Source organism: Perognathus longimembris, chromosome 5 (assembly GCF_023159225.1).
Source record: "Perognathus longimembris pacificus isolate PPM17 chromosome 5, ASM2315922v1, whole genome shotgun sequence".
Taxonomy (NCBI): Eukaryota; Metazoa; Chordata; class Mammalia; order Rodentia; family Heteromyidae; genus Perognathus; species Perognathus longimembris.
In genome coordinates, this window is record NC_063165.1 from 76388828 (window position 1) to 76408550 (window position 19723).

The 19723-nt window shown below is 43.5% G+C and overlaps 1 protein-coding gene across 2 annotated transcripts in view; it reads left to right on the plus strand.

Moving 5' to 3' along the window:
- Window positions 1-425: 425 nt before the first annotated feature.
- The window catches only part of Golim4 (golgi integral membrane protein 4), a 71639-nt gene continuing 52341 nt past the window's right edge, over window positions 426-19723 (plus strand). For both annotated transcript variants that reach the window (XM_048347169.1, XM_048347170.1), the window contains exon 1: window positions 426-1067. In XM_048347169.1, the coding sequence (XP_048203126.1) occupies window positions 881-1067 (187 nt within the window). In that variant the 5' untranslated portion in view covers window positions 426-880. The remainder of the gene's footprint in view (window positions 1068-19723) is intronic.

Genomic DNA, 19723 nt, shown 5'->3' on the forward strand with positions numbered 1-19723 from the left:
TCCACCCCCCCCGACCCACCTTCAGGGCCCCCCCAAGTTCCCGCCCTTCTCCTCCGCCTCCCCCACCCACCGGGCTCCACGTGGGCGCACGGGGCGCCAGGCGGCCGCGGGGCCCCGCCGATCCCGGTCGGCCAGGGGCGCAGGGAGGGCAGGCGCGGCCTCGGGGCGGGACGGACAAAGCGGGCATCCAATGGAGCCCAGCCCTGCTCCCCGAAAGGAGGGCGCGGCTCCACGCCCGGGTCCAATGAGCGCGGGGCGCGAGTGGTACTTCCTCCCGGAATCCCGTTGGCCGGGATGCGAGGCCGCGGGTGACACGTAAGTTGGGTGGGAGGTGGCGGCGATCGAAGGCTGGAGCCGCCGGGTCAGTGACATCCACTCCCGCCCCCCCAAAGCCGGCCGGGGCGGCCGGTTCCCCCTCGCCCCCCCCCCCCCAGCGCTCCAGCCTGCAGTCCGGGCGGTGCACGCGGGGTAGGGGCTGCGCGCCCCCTTTCTGTAGCTGACCACAAAGTGGTGGAGAGAGGAGGACCCTGTGCTAGCGCGGGGCTCGCAGCCGCGGGGGCGATCGGGGCCACAACAAAAGTGGGCTGGAGGAGCCCGGGCCAGCGGCGCCCCGAAGCATGCGCACGGCCCCCCGGCGGGCTCGGGCACTGGCGGAGAGCGAGCCCCCTTCGCGGAAGTTCCGCCGGAGCCGCCCGGCGGCCGCCGCCTCCCCGCGGGCGCCGCTTTTGTGTCTCCGCGTCCCGCCGCGTCCCGCCGTGGCCGCCGGCTGGGGCGCTCGGGCGATCGATCCGCCGCGGAGGGCTGCGCGCGCCCAGGGGCGCGGCCGGAGCCGGAGCAGCTACTCTAGGCGGCGGCCCCGGGGCGCGGGCCACGCGGGACCATGGGCAACGGGATGTGTTCGAGGAAACAGAAGCGGATCCTGCAGACGCTGCTGCTGCTCGGCCTGGCCGTCGGTGTCCTGTATGGCGCGGCGCTCTACCACGAGCTGCAGGGCCAGCTGCGCAAAGCCGAGGCGCTGGCGCTCAAGTACCAGCAGCACCAGGAGTCCCTCTCCGCCCAGCTGCAAGGTACGGGGCCCCCCGACGGCACCCGCGGGTGTGGGGACCCCGAACGGGGCGCGCGCCGCCCGGACCCAACTTTTCCCCTGCGCCTCCGCCCCAGCTGGAAAAGTCGCTTTGGGGAGCTGGGCGCGCCCGTCTCTGATCTTCGGGGACCCCTGGGTGGGTGGGGGGGCTTTGGCGCTGGGCGTGCCCACCCCCTGACCTTCGGGGATTTGGGGGAGCAGTGGTTCTGGGTGTGCTCTGACCTTCAGCGGCGTCAGAGGCAGCGACTCATCCATCCCCGAGAACCCCAGCCCCCCCTGGTTTCTAGACAATCAATCTGCTTTTCCAATTCATTTTGTTAGTCGCCTAAGAAATGAGGCGAAGTTAGGCAGAAATTAATCCCAATGGTTTATTTGGGGGGAAATTTAGGCTATGAGCTTCCAGCTCTGGAGAATGAGCCCTGGCCACCGCAGCTTAGGCCGGCGGCGGGGCTCGTTCTGGGAGTTTAAGGTGACTTGCAAGATGTTGAGTGTTTTGGAAAAGTTCAGGCTACTGGACTGTATATCTTCCTGCAGGTAGGGTCTCTCTCTGTCTCTCTGTCTCTCTCTTTCCTCTCTCTCTGTCTCTCTCTTTCCTCTCTCTCTCTGTCTCTGTGTCTCTCTCTCATAGCTTTTTACCTATACTTCTAGTTTGTTTTCAACACTTCTGTAGCTGTGTCTCTAACCAAAAAATAAATAACAAAGAGATACAAAGTGCTAACGAGGGATTAACTACCAACTGTTTTCTAATGGTGCAAACTACTTTTTCTATTACTAGGCAGAGACAAGCTGGGGGAGGAGTGTTTATTTGTGGATGTGTATACAAATATGAAACATGCCTTTCCCTTGCTCCAGCTCTTCTGGGTGTTTTCTAGTAAAAACAACTTAAGATGAGAGAAAATGATACACAGCTGATTGCTTGGTCTTACTCATTCTTCCCAACTAGGAAGGATGGAAAGTATTTTTAGCTTACTGAAGCTTCATATAGCCACTGGCAAGGAAAATATGTTGCTGCACTTGGTTCAAAAGGAAAACCTATTTGGATATACATTTAGGTTAAAACAATTTTTTTAGACGTGTTGAAATTTACCCCTGGTAGAAGAAGTGGTGGGAGGGAGGGAGGGACATTTATTTAGTTAGATTTTATTTCCAGATTCCCTGGAAGTAAAAGAGTAACAGAAATGACTGGATTTTCACCATGTACAGTGTATTCTCTGAGGACCTATGCTTTGGTTTCTTCGTTTGGTGATCCACACAGACTTAATTTTTGCTAAGCAGTACCTAGTACTTGTCCCTCCCAAAGAGAGGTAGTATATATTTATTACAGAAAGCAAAAAACAAAAACTCACTCTGAACCACAATGAGAAAATTAATCCCAGGCACTTGGGTCTGTCTGCTTTCTTCTGTGCTTTTGATTCTCTGTCAGTATTTTGAAAACAAAGTGTTTTGTACAACTAGTGTCTGTACTTAGCTTGCCAGGGCTGGGACTTGAGGATGGAGGCCCTGATTTCTGAACCATGGTCTTTATTTATTATATTCTGTTTTGAAAATCAGTCTCAGTGTCTTTCCTTCTTTTGGCTGGTGGTGATACTGGAGTGCTAAGAGCAGTGGTAAATTGTACTCGCTGGTCATTAAGTACACACTTTCTGCTTTGCAGCAGGAAACAAAAATACTCCTATCTAGTTTCAATGGGTAGCCCAAAGACCATTTCTTATTCTTCGGTCATTTCCTCTTGGATCCCAGTGTTATAACTCTTGATGTTGTCATTCTGTGGAAATAGTTATTTCACAAGCAGCCTGAAGTTTCTACTTTTTAAATGATTTCACTTTTGACTTCTGTGACATTTATGTTGGATTTCCCATCTGCAAGCCACTTAAGGAACATTTTCTAGCGGCAGGAAGCTTTGGTGCTCCTTTGCCGATGACAAGTGACATGTTTGAGTCAGTCCTGCTGGGTACACCCTGCAGAGATGGGGTTCAGGACTCTACTTTCTTAAGAACAGTTCAGGTAGGGGAGGTTCTGTGAACCTGGTTTGGATTAAGATCAGTTTAGTATGAGTGGCCTTCTTTTGGGGGTAGGACTTGAACTGATGGGTTTGCACTCTTGCTTGACTTTTTCACTCATGGCTAATATTCTGCCACTTTAGTCACACCTCTACTTCCCACTTTTTGTTAGTTAATTGGACATGAGAGTCTCCGGCCTGGCTGTGTGCCTCGATTCTCAGATCTCAGCCTACCAAGAAACTACAAAATATAAGCATGAGCCACCAGCCCTTAGTGTGAGTGTGGCCTTCTTTTTCTTTTTTTTTTTTCCCCCAGTTCTGGGTCTTGAACTCAGGGCCTGAGCACTGCCCCTGGCTTTTTTTTTGCTCAACACTAGCACTCTACCACTTGTGCCACAGCGCCACTTCCCGCTTTTTCTGTTTATGTGGTGCTGAGAAATCAAACTCAGGGCTTCATGTATTCTAGGCAAGCACTCGACCTCTAAGTCACATTCCCAGCCAGAGTGGCCTTCTTTTACAACATGATTCTTCAAAGGGTTTAAATAGTTTGGTTCTACAATCTACGGTTTCATTTGCCATGTTTGTCTATGTTTATCATGTTCACATTATCACCAGTTAAAGGATATCACTCTAAATAGTATCCCAACATGCATTAATTTTGTAGAGTCGTCCTCTAGACAGCTGCTGGAGAGGGTGTTCGTAAGCAGAGGGAGAAAGTTTAGAGACCTTCCACTAAAACACACATCTATGTCTGTTGTTTTATCTCTGATCCCTTTCTGTGCTTGTTCAGTCTATCTGTCTATCCATCTCTCTATCTTTGGGTTTCTGTAATCTGTATCTACCATCTATCATTGTCATCTATATCTATCATCTCTATATCATCTATCTATCATCCATCTATCTGTCATCTATCTCTATTATATCTGTCTATCTGTCCTATCTATCGTCTATGTATCTAGCTCCCACACTGGCACCTTAATTATACTGAAGAGTAGTACAGAGGTCAGTGCCGGTGGTAGTTACAACCTTTGACCAACACAGTGTTTACTGCACACTTTTTTTTCTCTTTCTGCTTCCCAGTGAATCATACACCATTTCTGCAACAGAATTTCTCAGGCTGGACTGCCCTGTACATTCACCTAGCAGATCACCCTAGTAGTTGGTGGGCTAGAGCCCAGGCCCCCATAGTGGCGAAGGCTCCCCAAAGGATTCCAGTGTGATCCTAATGTTGAATACCTTAGCACCCCATTCTTAACACTGAGCTACTTCAGCTATTTATCTTCCTTGTTGGCCCTGAAGTTGTGTGCAGCCCCTATCCTAAGCAGGTGATTACAAGCAGATTGGTTTCTGGGCTGCGATGCATATTCCACTTCTGCAGTTCTTTAGTGGTGACTTGGGCCTCATTTCTCTTATTTATAAAATGGAGATTAGAATTGATTTCTTTGGTAGAAGCTTGTGAGAACTAAGGAAAAAACCCCAACCAAAACAGCAACAAAAAACCAATGCTGGAACTCTCCTTAGCATGTCTCTGGCACTTAGTAGGAGCAATTTGTTCAAGAGTAGCTCTTATTAGCATTACTTCCTGCTTGAGGAAAGAGAGTTTCTCTCTTTTCCTCTTCCCAGGTTTGTCCTACATAAAATTTTGAAATAGGCAAATTTGTTTTTATAGCCAGTCATCTAATTTTATGGTTGCTAAGTGTACGTCAAGGAAAAAAAGATAAAGTGCCACAAATCCCCTGTGCTTGACTCTGGAAAAGGGATTCCGCTGCTGTGACATTTGGAAGATCTAGCGTGTGATTATTGGGTCATTCTTGCCCAGATCCTATCAGATTAGCAGACAGGTGGGACTTCTGAGACAGTAACCATGTGTAGTAAGATTTGGGAAAGAGGTGACTATTTAACATGTTTAAAAGCATTTTATGTTCAGAGAAAGACCCCCTAAAGACCCAACATTTCTATGGTATCACATTATTTACAATAGAATTTTGTAACATCCACATTTTTCTTGTGATGCCCCCAAATCCATTGAGAGGAATTCACATAGTGTTTTCCATGTTCCTATTTCAGATTACATAGAAGATAAACATGTAAGTATAGAGTTTCCTGTTCCTAAGAGTAACACATATTATTTAAGTATGTTGTCTTTGGTGATGGGTTGCCCAAAACATGGGCTGGTCACTAGATTAAGCATGAAGCCATCATATGGTAATTGGTTACCTCTTTGCCTACACATTTGCTAAATATGCTTTCAAAACAGAAGATGTCTTCCAGTTCAGGCCCAGGCTTTTCTCACACCTTCACCTGTAGCATGTAGTAGTTCTGTGAACAGGAGGTCAGCATTTTCTCTTCGTGGTGGGAGTGCATACCTATGGTGGGTAGGTTCGCATGGGTAGATATGGGGAGAAGTGCCAGAGGGTTTGAATATACCTTCCTTTTTTAAAAAAAAATCTTTTTCTTTTTGCTAGCTCTGTGCTTTGGGACATATTGCTTAACTTTTTTGTAACTCAGTTTCCCTGTAAAGACTAACCAGGATAATGGTGCTTATTGTAGCTTGCCAATGTAGCATTAACTAGTTTACACAGGGCTAAGAGGACAAAGATTTCACTTGAAGCACCTGCCACGTGTGGTCCTGTTGTGTAGTCATTTTTATAGACAAAGGAATAACTTAGAAACATCAGTTAGACATTGTCTATTAAATAGACAATCTCATTGAAATACAGCTTCAATTTAAAGGAGACAATGTCAAACTCTTGTTTAGAAAAATAAATACTTTTAAAGCTCAGTTGTTGGCTTTTTTTTTTTTGGTAACATGTACATTCATTCCTTGATCATAAGTTTTTGCTACATGTTGACATGCTGTTTCAGTTCCTATGAAATCCTACTAAATGTATATGACTTACCCAAGAGTCTACAGCCCATTCGAACTCTATGCCTACTGTAAAGTAGACCTTGCCGGCTCTCTAAGGAGCCAGTGTCACAATGACTTGGTAACAATGGTACATTGTTGGTTGACCTTCTAAGCGAAGTGTGCATTCTGTGGGAACCTTTAGTTGATTTCTGGCTAGGCCAGAAACCTTGTCTTTGTTTTATCTTTGTTGATGTCTGCTAGCATGGTTTCGTTTAGGGCTGGCATACAAGACTGGTGGAAGGAATTGGGGTTGGAGAAATAAAGAAGACGGATGTGGACATGGAAGATTGGAGATTAAACTAGAAGAGAGAAGGGAGCACAAAAGGGTACAGCTGGTGACTTTTCCCAGCATTGAGGCTCACAACTTCATAGTGTAAAAAAAGTGGTAGAGAATTGTGAAGGGAGCGTGCATGTGGGCACTACATGTGGCTTGCGTGCCACCTGTGTTTCCCATTAGGGTGACCTTAAGGAAGACAGTGACAGCTCTGACTTTGGCGTTTCAATGGCACCGATGTCTGCACATTTGTGTGGATAGGAGATAGCATGCCTGAAGTGGCTACGGTGAAGCTTGAAGCACTTAATAGGTGGCTAGGACTGCTGCTCCTTACTGGGTTGCATTTTTTCCACTCTTCTCTGTGTGGAGTAGGTCATGTTAATCCTGGCCTGAATGTGATCATCTCAGAGGACCGAGCCAGCATGGCCAAAAGGTTAAGACCCTCCCACTTTTTTTTCTACCCTTTTGACCCTCTCTAGGGGAAGGAAAAACCTACAAATTGCTTCCTATGCTAGAAGTCTCAAAGCTGCTGTTTTCTGTATTAACACCCCAGTGTTGGATTTGATCAAGGACAGACTGTGCTTAGGACTTTTGCCATGAAGTGGTTTGTGGTTTTGGTAATTATATGAATATAACTTCTTGTAAAAGAAGAAAAATGTTCCGGGTGCTGGTGGCTCACACCTGTAATCCTAGCTACTCATGGGCCTGGAATCTGAGGATCTCAATTCGAAGCCAGCCCAGGCAGGAAGCCCTGTGATGTCCCTTATCTCCAGTTAACCACCAGAAAACTGGAAATGGCACTGTGTCTCAAAGTGGTACAGCACTAGTCTCCAGTGAAAGAGTTCAGTGACAGTGAGGTCAAGCCCTACAACCTAGAAGAAAAGTGATCAACTGTGCTTTCCTTTGGAGTCGGATATTTGGAGTAACTTGTCTTACAGAAGTTTGAAGATTTATTTGAAAAGGGAAACCTTTTTTCTTCTTTTCCTACTACTGGAGAATGAATTCAGGCGCTCTACCACACAAGCCAGCTCTGCCAGCCCTTTTTACATGGTTTTTTTTTTTTTTTTTTTGAGATAAGAGTTTTGTTTTATGTCCAAGGAGGCCTGGACTGCAATCTATTTGTTCTTTCCTGCATTACAGACACGCACCCCCTCACCCAGTCATTGGTTGAGATGGATTTGCGCAAACTTTTTTTCCTTAGCTGTACTTGAACTATGATCCTTCCATCTCTACCTCCTAAGCAGCTAAGCTTATAGATTTGAGCCATCACACCTGGCTGAACAGGGGATTCTTTTTAATAACACCCATTGAGTGCCTACCATGGTTAGGTAACTCTGCAGACTCACCCAGTCCTATATCATTGCTCAATGATACTAGCACTTTAGGAATGAGCAGCCTGAGGCTTAGAGGGGCTGAGCAGCTTGTTTGATGTTATGAAGCAACACCAAGTGCAGGGCCAGGTGTGACTCCCTGGCTGTGACCCCCTGCTACACCACTGACCTCAAAACTGTTGTGCCAGTGCTCTTGTGACAGTGCTAATGGTTCTGAGAAAGCAGGTTAGGTGGGTCACCAGAGGGTTTAAGGGAAAACTTAGACAGTGGCCTTTCAGGCAGGGTGTAGAATGGAGTTGCCACCATGGCAAGTGGCACTGCTTGGCACTGGGAGACCCTACCCGAAATATCATCGAACCTCATCATGAAACTTCGAATGTCTTTTCAATGATTAAAATTTTTTTTTGACGAATCAATGAGACACCTTAGTTTGATTCTCACTAGGCTCTGTTGCCTAAATATATGATTGCTCCAATGCTAAAGAAAGCAGACTTCAGGTAACTGCCAGCAGGACAGCTAGAACGTACTGATTCATGATATATCATGTTCACATTAAACATTTCCAGAATTACTTTCCATTCATGCAACGTGCATTGAATTTTTCATTTATAACACAGGGGTGTGATGTTTTCTTTACAGTAAGTCACTTGTAAGGAAAATAAAACATTGGTAACTCCTAGTACCTAATACGTTTTGTATAGGTCTGGAGAGGGGTGCACACTGACCACATTTGGTAGAAACAGAGGTGTTATAGCTAATACCCTGAATTCGGGGATGGTTAAGTCTCCCGCTGTGTCTCAGGCTGAATTTCGGACTGAAGAAGCTGTCTCTGCCATGCTGTGCTGACGGGAAGAAGCAGCGGCCTGGTCCCTGTTTGAAACAAGGCCACATCTTTCTGAACCACCTGTTGGTGTGCTTCGTTTTGATTGGTCCATGAGTACTTATACTGAAGATATACCTGTCAGCCATTGTCGTTACTAAAGGCCCATAGCCTAGATGGACATAGCCATGAAATAAATTGCTACTGTAATAGACTGACATTTGAAAACTACTGCTCTGTTTTTCATAAATGAAATGTCACAATAGGATAGATAGCACATAGAAAAATAAAATGGGCTGTCACACTGAGGGATCGATGTTGCAGGGCATTTGAATTTGCTTTCCTTGGAGATAAAGTGAATTTAAAGATTATAATCATTGTAGAGGAATGCAATGTTCCATTTAAAGTTCACATTTTATTCTCATTGCTTTATTTTCCTTGGACTTTTTGATGCAATAACAAAAGCATTTTTCCAATCAAGATAGTTGACCCTAGGGCAGTGGCTTATGCTCATAATTTTACCTACTCAGGTGGCTAAGATGGGGAGGATCCTAGTTCAAGGCCAGCCAAGGTAAGAAAAGTTCACAATGCCCACATGTCAGCCAATAGAAAGGCAGGCATAGTGACCCACATCAGTTATCTTAACTATGCAGGAGAGTAAATATTAGTAGGATCAAATGCAAGGCCCAGAATTCAAATCCCTTTACTAGGTATTTAAGAGAGCTTGACATTATGAGCTATGTTGACAATAGCAACCATACTAAAAGTAAATGCTATAAATAGATTTAAATTGGACAGCTGACAGCTATTTGGTTTCTTAGTTCATTTGAATATGTATGTCAAATTTTATATTAGTGAGTGTTAATGTTTTAAGTCTTCAGATTCTGCCCTATTGTGTCAATATACTTTTTAATAAACATGGAGGGATTTTTGAAAGGACTCTCCACTCTGTTTGGAGGTTTGAATCGCTAATATATGGTAAATAATATTAATATCAAGCCTCACTTTCATTAGAACATGAAAAGTAAACCCTCTTCACTTTATGTAGGGTAGTATCTGCCCTACATTCAGAAATCTTCCACATTTGACCCAATGTCACTTAAGTTCCTTGGGTAAAGTTCATTCAGTATATCTCTTCAAGTTATGTTCCCCTTTTCCTGTTGGTCTGTGAAATTAAAATAGCCAATTATCTTCTCTCAGCACCATTAGTGTCTACTGCTGGATACCAGGACACATAGGAGATGACCTAGATATTCTGGATCTAAAGCCAGAAAATGTGCACCGGTCCATAGCACATCTAAAATCCACATGGGTGAAAGATCAAGGCCTGGAAATATTTCTTTATTGTTTCTTGACTCTGTGGTAAGGGCTCTTGGTTCTACTCTTTGAGTCTTTTTTTTTTTTTTTAGTGGTCAGTAATTGGATTTAAACTCTAGGTCTTAAACTTTCTAATCAGTAGCTCAAATGCCTGAGCTATACCATTTGCCTTATTTGCTTTTGTTTTTCACATTGGATCTTGATTTTTTTCCCCGACTAGTCTGGACTGTGATTTTCCTATTTAGACTTCCCATGTAGCTGGGATAAAAGGTACATGCCACTGTACTCAGCTTTTAATTGGGTAGGATGGAGGCTCGAGAGGTTTTTTCTCCTAAAGCTAGCCTCAAACCTTGATCCTTCTGATTTCTGCCTTATGAGTAGCTGGCAGTGTAGACATGAGCCACTGCCTGTCATCCTTGTTACCAAAGGTGATAAATGGTTGTTGCTAAGCAGTTCCTCAGTCTGCTTCCTGCTAGAATTTTGGGAATCATGGTCTGTTGGTTTGTTGGTTTTTGCTGTTGTTATTCCTATTCCTTTCAGTCTAAGCTGCCAGTAGCTCTTAAAAACTTTGAGGGTCTCTTGAGAGGCAGAGAGATTTCTCCATGGGAAAAAAGTCATAACTTTATCTCTTAGAGCTAAGTCCTTCTCTCCCTGGTGCTTATACTGAGTTAGGTGAGCCACAGATCTGTTGTAAGGATCTGATATGTTCCTGGGAGCTCCCGAGAAGAACTCTGAGATGACGCTTAACCTTTGCAAGGTCATAACAACAACAACAGCAACAACAAAAAACCCCACAAAACACTGCATAGCCACATGAGCAGCTTTTGCCTTAGCTTACATTTTCTCAGATGTCCTGATAGTATTTGCATTGCTCTTCTTCATTGTGGCATTACTTTTTGTCTAGATCCCTCAAGCACTGGCTTCTTTTTGTTTCATTCTCCTTCCTTCCATTGACCTCTTTCCCACAGTTTAGTATTAAGCATTGAGAAGAAACCATGGAATTTCTTTAGCATTTTTCTATGCTATTTTATTTCCTTAACTAATTCCTTAACTTAATTTCCTTAACTAATTCCTTAACTAACTTAATTCAGATTGTTTAGAAATTTCCTTCCATATCACTGCAAGTGACTTCATGTCACATAGCTATATATAAAGATGGTAACATTAAACTTCAGTATGATTTAAAATCTGGTTTCCAGTAACTCTGTGTGTGTGGGTGGGAGGAGGTGGTGGTGGGTGGTGTACCATTCCTAGGCCCAGTGTGTACACTCAGGGCCTTGTGCTTCTTTTCCTTGTTCACAGCGGGTGCTCTACCACGTGAACCATACCGCCAGCCCAGCATTTTGTTAGTTAATTGGATATGGAGTCTCATGGACCTTGCTGCACAGGCTGGATTTGAACCCTGATCCACTAGGTCTCAGCCACTTGAATAGCTAAGATTATAGGCATGAGCCACTAGCACTCAGCTTTCTTAGCGATCAAACTTCTGTATCCAGTATATACAGGGCTCCTTGCCCCTCATACACAAGGCCAAATCCACTTCCTCTGACCTTTATAGTAGCATTGTACTTCCCAAATAAGCATTAGTTATTTTACTGCAAGACAAATTTTCCCAAAACTGAACTGGCTTAGAGCAACAAACATTACCTCATCGCTTCCGATTGAAAGGCCTCTGGGCTTTGCTGGGTGACTCGGTGTCTCTCAGAACTGGCCTGGAATGGAAGGAGCTGGATTTCAGCATCTGCTCATATGATTATTGGCAGGTTTGAGAGGACCAGCCCCTGTCCAGCTCCTTTAGGAGGCTGCCTTGCGTGTGAGAGCCGGACCTGCTAGGTCCAGGCATGCAAGAGAGCAAGAGAGGGTGCTTACTCCCCACTGATTTTGGAGAGAATTCGCATCACTCTTGTGATGACATACTCATTAAAAACGAACCATTAGGTTCAGCCTGTACTCAAAGGACAAGAGGGTTTGAGGGTGTGAAGAACAGAAGGTTGGTCCCATTGGGGACTTAATGAGACTACTTACTTGACTAGTACTGTCATGGTTGGCAGAAAATCATCATTGCCAAAGTCATTATAAGATAACATTGATTGAGCACTTATTGCATACCAAACTCTATTCTAAACCATTTTTCTTAGATTATGTGACTTAATATATTTGCAAAAAGAAAAAGTTTTAGTGCATACTAAAATGCAATTTACCATTACATTGAAAGTATCTTAGCAAGGAGTGACATTTTAAACTGTGGAACTGACCTGAGAAAATTAAAATTCCCTGTGGTTTTCTGAAGCTAAATGCAGCTTGCATTTATATTTAAATAATTAATAAATTGTGGGGTTTTTTTTTTTTTTTTGCATTGCCACTGGGCTTGAACTCAGGGCCAGAGTGCTGTCCCTGAGCTTTTTCACTCTACCACCACTTCTGGCTTTTGGATGGTTAATTGGAGATAACAGTCTCTCTGACTTTGTTGCCCAGGCTGGCTTTGAACCACAGTCTGCATATCCCAGCCTCCTAACTGGCTAGGATTATAGACATGAGCCACCGGTACGCAGTTTCTTGATTATATTTTAATAATTAGCAATACTTGAAAATGCTACTTCTATTTTCCATTTGATTTCCACTAAACTTTCCAAAATACATTTCATTGTTTCCTAGCCTTTTGACTGTGACCCAGTGTTTGTTCTTATCAGCTTAATATCTAACTCACTCTCCAGAGGAAATGCAGTTATAAAATTCAATGCATAGTTTATAAAATTAAGAAAATTGAGGGGAGGGTTGCGGTTGAGAAACCTGGAGAAGAATGATGAAAGGGGCCGACATTGATCAAGATGCATAGTACTCACAAATTGATACACTGAATTAAAACTCCTTCCTATGACTACTTAAAGATAAAAATTGAACTAATAAAAGTATATTATATATGTAAAAACATATTGCTGTGGCAGATTAGATTAAGAGATGAATAGAGAATATTTTGTCTGCTCGAAGCCCTACCCCATTCGAGATGCTGGGAGATGTGTGTTCTTATCCCTGAGAAGTTGGTAAAACTCTGTAGTTCAGAATCCTGTACATTCAGTTTTGCTCTGGTAAGTGGGGCTGTTGGGACATTGCAATGCTGACACTCTAGATTGCTGAAATGTTACTGGGCCTTTTTTCTTGAATATCTTGCTTCCTGCCATGTAACCTCTTTCCTATTCTCTGTTTCCAGACCCCAAGTAGAAAATTCCCTACCCACTCTGTAATGAACGGCTCGTGTGCAGCCCACCCCCTCCCCCGCCCCGCCCAAGGAGACTTGCACACTGTCATTTTCTCATGTAGTTTTCCTTGAGCTGTCTGAGTTAGGCTCTGCTCGTCTGGACTCAGCTGGAGAAGGCTGGCTGCTGTTGATACTGTCTGAGGAAGCAGAAGCGGCTCCTTAGCTAGCAGGGTGGCATGTGAGAGGGTCTGTGGAATCTTCCATGGAGATTGTCGGGAAAGAAACCCAAGGGTTCCAGGTAGTGAACCTTTCACTGAGCTGAGTCTTCCTGAAGAAAGTCTGCTTTGTTCTTCCCCTTGGCCTCTAGCTCAGCTCAACATTCCCTTCTGTTTACAAACGGCTAGTTACGGAACACCACATTGCTGTCTGTCTTGTCTGTGATTCAGTGTCTTCCTTGGAGGTGGCATGTACAAGGTGGGTCTGAGACGGCCATGAAGCTCTGTGTGCCTTCTTGTACCGTGGCAGCTCTGGTTTCCATGAAGTATTCTAAGCCTCAGTGAATAGGACAAATGTTAAGAACAGCTACTTTCAGGCACATTCCGCTTTCTGAGGTCTGTCATGGAATTTGACCTTCCCTGGTCTCGGCCCTGTGGATGGGGCATTAGTGCCAGAATCTGGACTGATTGATCAGTGTGGACAGCCACTTCCCCGATAGCCTTGGCTATTTGATCACCAGTCCCTGCCTTCAATTAAAGAATCCTAGCCAGGCACCAGTGGCTCATGCCTGTAATCCTGGCTACTACTCCGGAAGCTGGGATCTGAGGGTCCAGGTTCAAAACCAGCTCAGGCAGCAATGTCCGTGAGACACTTATCTCCAGTTAATGAGCAAAAAGCTGGAAGTGGGGTTGTGGCTCAAGTGGTAGAGTGCCAGCCTTAAGCTCAAAAGCTAAGGGAGAGCATCAGGCCCTGAGTTCAAGCCTTAGTACTGGCCCATACATACAAAAAAAAAAAAATCCTAGAGACGTATCTGGCTTTTAGTAAACTGAATTTATAGAATCAACCAGCAAATGCTCAGGAAATGGTACTGGGGGGAAGGGGGGAAAAAGGAGGAAGGAGGTAATAAGTTGAACAACACAGGTGCTCACTGCCTTCCATATGAATCTGTAACCCCTCTGTACCACACTTTGACAACAAAGAAAAAAATATATATAAAAGATTTCTTGGGGGTGCTGGGGATATAGCCTAGTGGCAAGAGTGCCTGCCTCGGATACACGAGGCCCTAGGTTCGATTCCCCAGCACCACATATACAGAAAACGGCCAGAAGCGGCGCTGTGGCTCAGGTGGCAGAGTGCTAGCCTTGAGCGGGAAGAAGCCAGGGACAGTGCTCAGGCCCTGAGTCCAAGGCCCAGGACTGGCCAAAAAAAAAAAAAAAAAAAAGATTTCTTGGTACTGAAGACATGGAAAACAATCCTGTGCAAAACACGACACCCTACTACTACTGCTGTAAATGTAGGACAACAGAAAGCACACGGCAGGACACTGGCCCTGCTGGGGTTAATGTTCACATGGCTCAGTTCCTAAATCGGCTTTTTATTGAAGCCCTCTGTTTCCAAGTCTCAACTTTGGAACTGCATATGAAGATTTAGTACCATTTGCAAAGTGGAATTTCTAGGAGACCTAACTCCCATTTCCTGTGCAGGGAGCAGGAAGTTTCTTTCCCTCTCTCTTATTTTCCTATTTCGCTTCCCTTTAACCCTGTTATACTGAAATAAATCATAAAAATTAAAAAATAATAATGAAAAGGAAAGCTCTAGCTCTGAAAGCTTACCACCCTTTTTAAATCTGTCAATGAGTTAAGACTATTAACCCTCCCCTCCCCTTTGGCAACTCACCTGGACTTAGAGTTGTTCTCCTTGGAGTCTACCTGCCAGCCTCTACCTCTCCATCTTTGTTCACTTTCTTCATGGCTACTGGAGTTGGACGAGGGTGATACTGTGAGTTCTTGGACCTCATGCACCCTGGAGGAACTAAGTGGGCTCCCTAGGAATTGGGTTTCACTGTGGGAGTCATTCTGGGGAATTGGGCTTTTCTGTTTTGCATTCTTATTTGTTTGATTATTTGTTTGTTTGTTTTAGCCTAGCTGTTGTCCTGCTGTCCCTTAGACTTTTTACTCAAGGCTAGAGCTCTACCACTTGAGCCACAGTTCCACATCCAGTTCCTTGGTGGTTACCTGGGCATAAGAGTCTCATGAACTTTTCTGCCCTGGCTGGCTTTACACCACCATCCTCAGATCTCAGCCTCCTGAGTAGTTAAGATTGCCGGTGTGCGCCACTGGCTCCCTGCATGGTGTGTTTGTTTTTCTTGATCCAGAATTCGATGCTTGGGGCTGGGGATATGGCCTAGTGGCAAGAGTGCTTGCCTTGTATACAGAATTCGATGCTTGGGCTCTCCCTTACCTTCCTTTGCAAAAATCCTCTGCGTCCTGGGGCACAGGTGTCCCATGGACATTCCAGGTGGTGTCCTTGTACCATTTGTCTCCCCACAACCTGTCCAATGTCTCTACCTTCACCTTGACTTCCCAAGGGGGCTTTGAAGCTCTCTGCTCAACTGATTCTCTAGCTGTGCGCTTTAGTTGCCAGATGTTCAAGTCCTACTTCTGCTCTAAATAAGGCAGATTGGGAGAACAAGAGGTTGCAAATGATCACCATATAGATATGCTTTGGTTAGGCTCATGCAGTGTACTGAAAAGTTCCACAGGAGCATCTAAGTGGAAAAACATTACACTAGTGTCTGTAAAGATGTGTGACCTAAACTAGTGTCTGAAAGATGCGTGACCTAAACATCTGGATTTCTACTTTGGTCGGCAAAGTGGTGAGGTCCTACAGCACCAGGTCTGCATTCCTGCGAGGTGGTTGAGCAGCTTCCCACATGCAGTAGGTTTATGAGGGGCTCCCTTGGCCAAAATTCCTGTTGCTACTGCTCTGGCCATTTGTTTTAACTGCCTTGGCCTCTTTTAACACCTGCATTTGCAATTCTGTGTCTGGAATAACTTCGTGAGTTCATCAGGGAAGAAAGTGAAGTCTCAGTGGCAGAATGACTTGACAACTGTGTTTCTTAATAAAGCAGCCATTGGTCACGTGTGACAGCAACCCCAGCCATGCAGCGAGCGAGGTCCACCCAAGCACTGAGCTCTAACGTTTAAGATGACGTGATGTGAGCTTAAATATTCAGTGGTGTGAAATGTGTTTCTGTGAGACATAACTTGGTCTTTGTGGTATTACATTTCAGCTTAACTGATGTGTTATACGGGATGTCATTGGCATGTACCGTGGTGTGCACACACTGACCATGTGTGTACCTGTGGCTGTTAGCAGTCACAGCTACAGCTGTTCCAGAGAGTTTTTCCTATGGACAGGGCTGGCTTGCTGGAAGCCACAAAGTCTGTGGGTGGCAAATCTGGAATTTGTTAGCAGAATTCTGCCATGCCACATTTTCTCCGTGATTAACGGGTTCCCTAACTTATCCTCTAATTCTCAGAATCTGTTCACTGTCACATAATGTCACAGACTCCTGGAGGAAAATGTTCTTTCTTTTTTTTTTTTCAGAGTACAAAATATTAAAGTGAGCCAGGTGTTGGTGGCTCACTCCTGTAATTTTAGTCATTCAGGAGGTCGAGATCTGAGGATCACAGTTTGAAGCCAGCCTGGGCAATAAAGTCAGTGAGACTGGTATTCTACAAGAAACTACTCAGAAATGGCATTGTGGCTCAAGTAGTAGAGTAGTGGCCTTGAGCACAAAGAGGCTCAGGGACAGTGCCTAGATCCTGAGTTCAAGTCCTGGGACTGGCAATATATATATATATATATATATGTCTATACATAGATATAGATAGATAAACAAATATAACCCCCCTCTCTCTCGTTCTCTCTCTCTCCCTCTCTTTCTCTCTCTCTCTCTCTTTGTCTCTCTCTCTCTCTGTGTATGTGTGTGTGTGTGTGTGTGTGTGTGATCTAATCACCCAGTGTGGTAGTCCATGTCTATAACCTCAGCACTTGGGAATCTAAGGCAGGAGGACCAAAAGCAAAAGTACAAGTGATTTTAGGTAAGAGAAAATTTAGCAGCCCTGGGCAGTGCAGAGTAATCCTAGCCACTCAGGATCTGAGGCAGGAAGATTGTAAGTTTCAGTTCAGCAAAGTTAGCATAATTTTGTCTCTCAAAAATAAAATACAAAGCAAAAGGTAGAAGTATGGCCAAGAAGCAAAGCACAAAGGAGCACCGGACTCTGGATTCATTACCCCATATTAGAAAACAGACAAAAAAATAAATACAAGAAAAGAACAGAAAAAATATTGTATAATAGAGTAGAAAAATATTGTATATTTTCATTAATAAGATAATTTAAGTTTTGAAATTAATCTTAGGATTTATCAAGACTTTTATTTTAAGTGAGATGGACTATATAATTTTCACTGATCGATTTATGTAACAAAATATTTTAACATACACAAAATGACACCGTGTTTGATAACTATTTAAAAGTGGTGTAAAAATAATACTTGCAGGTGTCTCTTTAAAGCTACTTACTATAGCTCTAAGTTTAGCTTCTTATTAGACCTGTGGTGTTGTTTTCTAAATTTGTTTTTTTTTTTCTAAATGAAACACTACAGATAAAAAATTGGCCACACTGACAGCTCGACTAAAATTATCATAATTAAAGTAAATCCCTTTTGATTTTTATGTGTCAAACTTGAAGTTGGAACTTGGATGCTTAAAAGCAATGTTTGTGTGCAATTTGCCTGATAAGTTGTCATGTGCATCTGTTTAACCAGCAGGTAGGTTAAAATACAGAACAAAACCAACATCCTAGCAGCTAGTCAGTTCCTAACTCTCTATTGCTCCTAAAGCAAATGTGCTTGGAGTAGTTCTTCCTGTTTTTATACTGTAAATAAACAACATCAAACCATATATACTCTCGAACCATATGAACTCTCGTATCTAGTTTATTTTAATGGCCTCAGTGAGATCCATGCCAAACATTACAAATAGCTTTAGACAGTTGACTCGTTGGTTTCTTGGTCTGCTGTTGTGTAAGTCTGTCACAATGTTCCCTGTCTTTATTGATGGCCATTTAGATATCAGTTGCTGACCCCAGTATTTTTGTTCTTTTGGCTTTTTCTTTTTTTTTTAAAGACTAGCATCTCAAGGATGTGCCTAGCAACTATTTTGCTTAAGATCTTTCCATTTAAAAATGATAGTGACTTCTTCTTAATGTAAAACAATAACTTTGCTCCTCTGCTGATGCTTTTTAATCTCGTCCATGTCCTATACATTTTATAATGATCATATGACACAAACAATAGTGGTCACCAGAACTTTATGGCCCAAACATTTGTGGTGTTTTTCAGCAAGGAATAAATTGTGCAAGTGACTGCCAGTTTTTGAACTAGTTTATCTGTTTTCAAGTTCCATGGCTCTCACTTGAGACACACTTTTTCCATCTGGAAATGGTAAAGGGGTTGTGGAAAAATGTAAGCTTATAAATAGAATTTTGTAATTCTATTTTTTACGGCCCAGCAGTTGACTTTTACTAAATTAATTTCCTGAGACAAGTTGACAGAACTCAGTTGGGCCAGTTGGGCCATGCTTCCTTTCCAGGAAGTTTCAGATCCTACTGGGCCTTCGAGAAGAATGTTTCAGAGGTAATAGAAATATTTCACTGGTGCTATGATTGCTTCTGGGCTAAGATTTTGTGTTTTTAAAATTCTGATTGTTTAGCTTTACCTTTAGTGAGCCATGTTCAGCAATGTGGCACACATTAGAAACTGCACAGGTCTGTTTTATCACCCACGGAGGGCAAACACTTGTGGTATTCTTAGAATGCATCCCTAAAGATCTCATACATTTTACTTTTGTAGCTTGTGAGGATTTGATATAGTTTAGAAATTATGTTAGAAATGAACAAAATATATCTGTAAACAAAAAAGCTGTTCTACTGAATTTCTCGAAAAGATTATTCCCATATTACAAGTGCGCATCAGAAGGGAAACTTTCTTTATATTCAAAGAAATGAACACATGATTTCTGTCAGCCAGAGCGGGACTTGTGAAAGTTTTGGTACTCAAAAGTAGTTATTTCTAGTTTAGTGATATCTTCGAAGTCAGGTTTTTGCTACGTCATATTGTCTCCATCTCCCAATAGTAGTTACACTGTGCATTTCTGGAGGGAAGTTACTAAAAACCTACTGAAGGTGCCTACTTGAGTCCATGGCACATTTTGAGAGACGAGATACTTTCTGCCACTTCAAAGAGGGCCTGATAATTTGTAGAAACAATTGATGTTACACAATTATCACATGGTTTAGTTTAGTCAGTATATTGTAGTTTATATTTAGAAATTAGACCAGCTACAGAATGAATGTCTTAGATATTTCTGCCTGGGGCTGGCTTCAAACTGAGCCTTGTATCTCAGCCTCCTATAAGTAGCTAGGGTTACAGCTGTGAGCCACCAGCACCTGGCTATGGATCAAAGTTCTTTTCAGAGTTAAATGCACTGTAGTTTTAAAGTACAGGCATAGTTTGCTTCTTACTAAGCTTTACTAGTTGTACAATTTTATTTGGACAGTTCTTGTCTAGTATACTATAGAACTTGACAGAAAAAAAAAAGCATGGTTGGATCAGTAAAGCTGGCTTTCACTCGATTTCTTTGCTTCCCTCTTATCCCCATACATGGTAGCCCAGTGGTTTTGAAGATCATTGCCTGTAAAGATACATTAATATTACTTTTCACCTCTCTG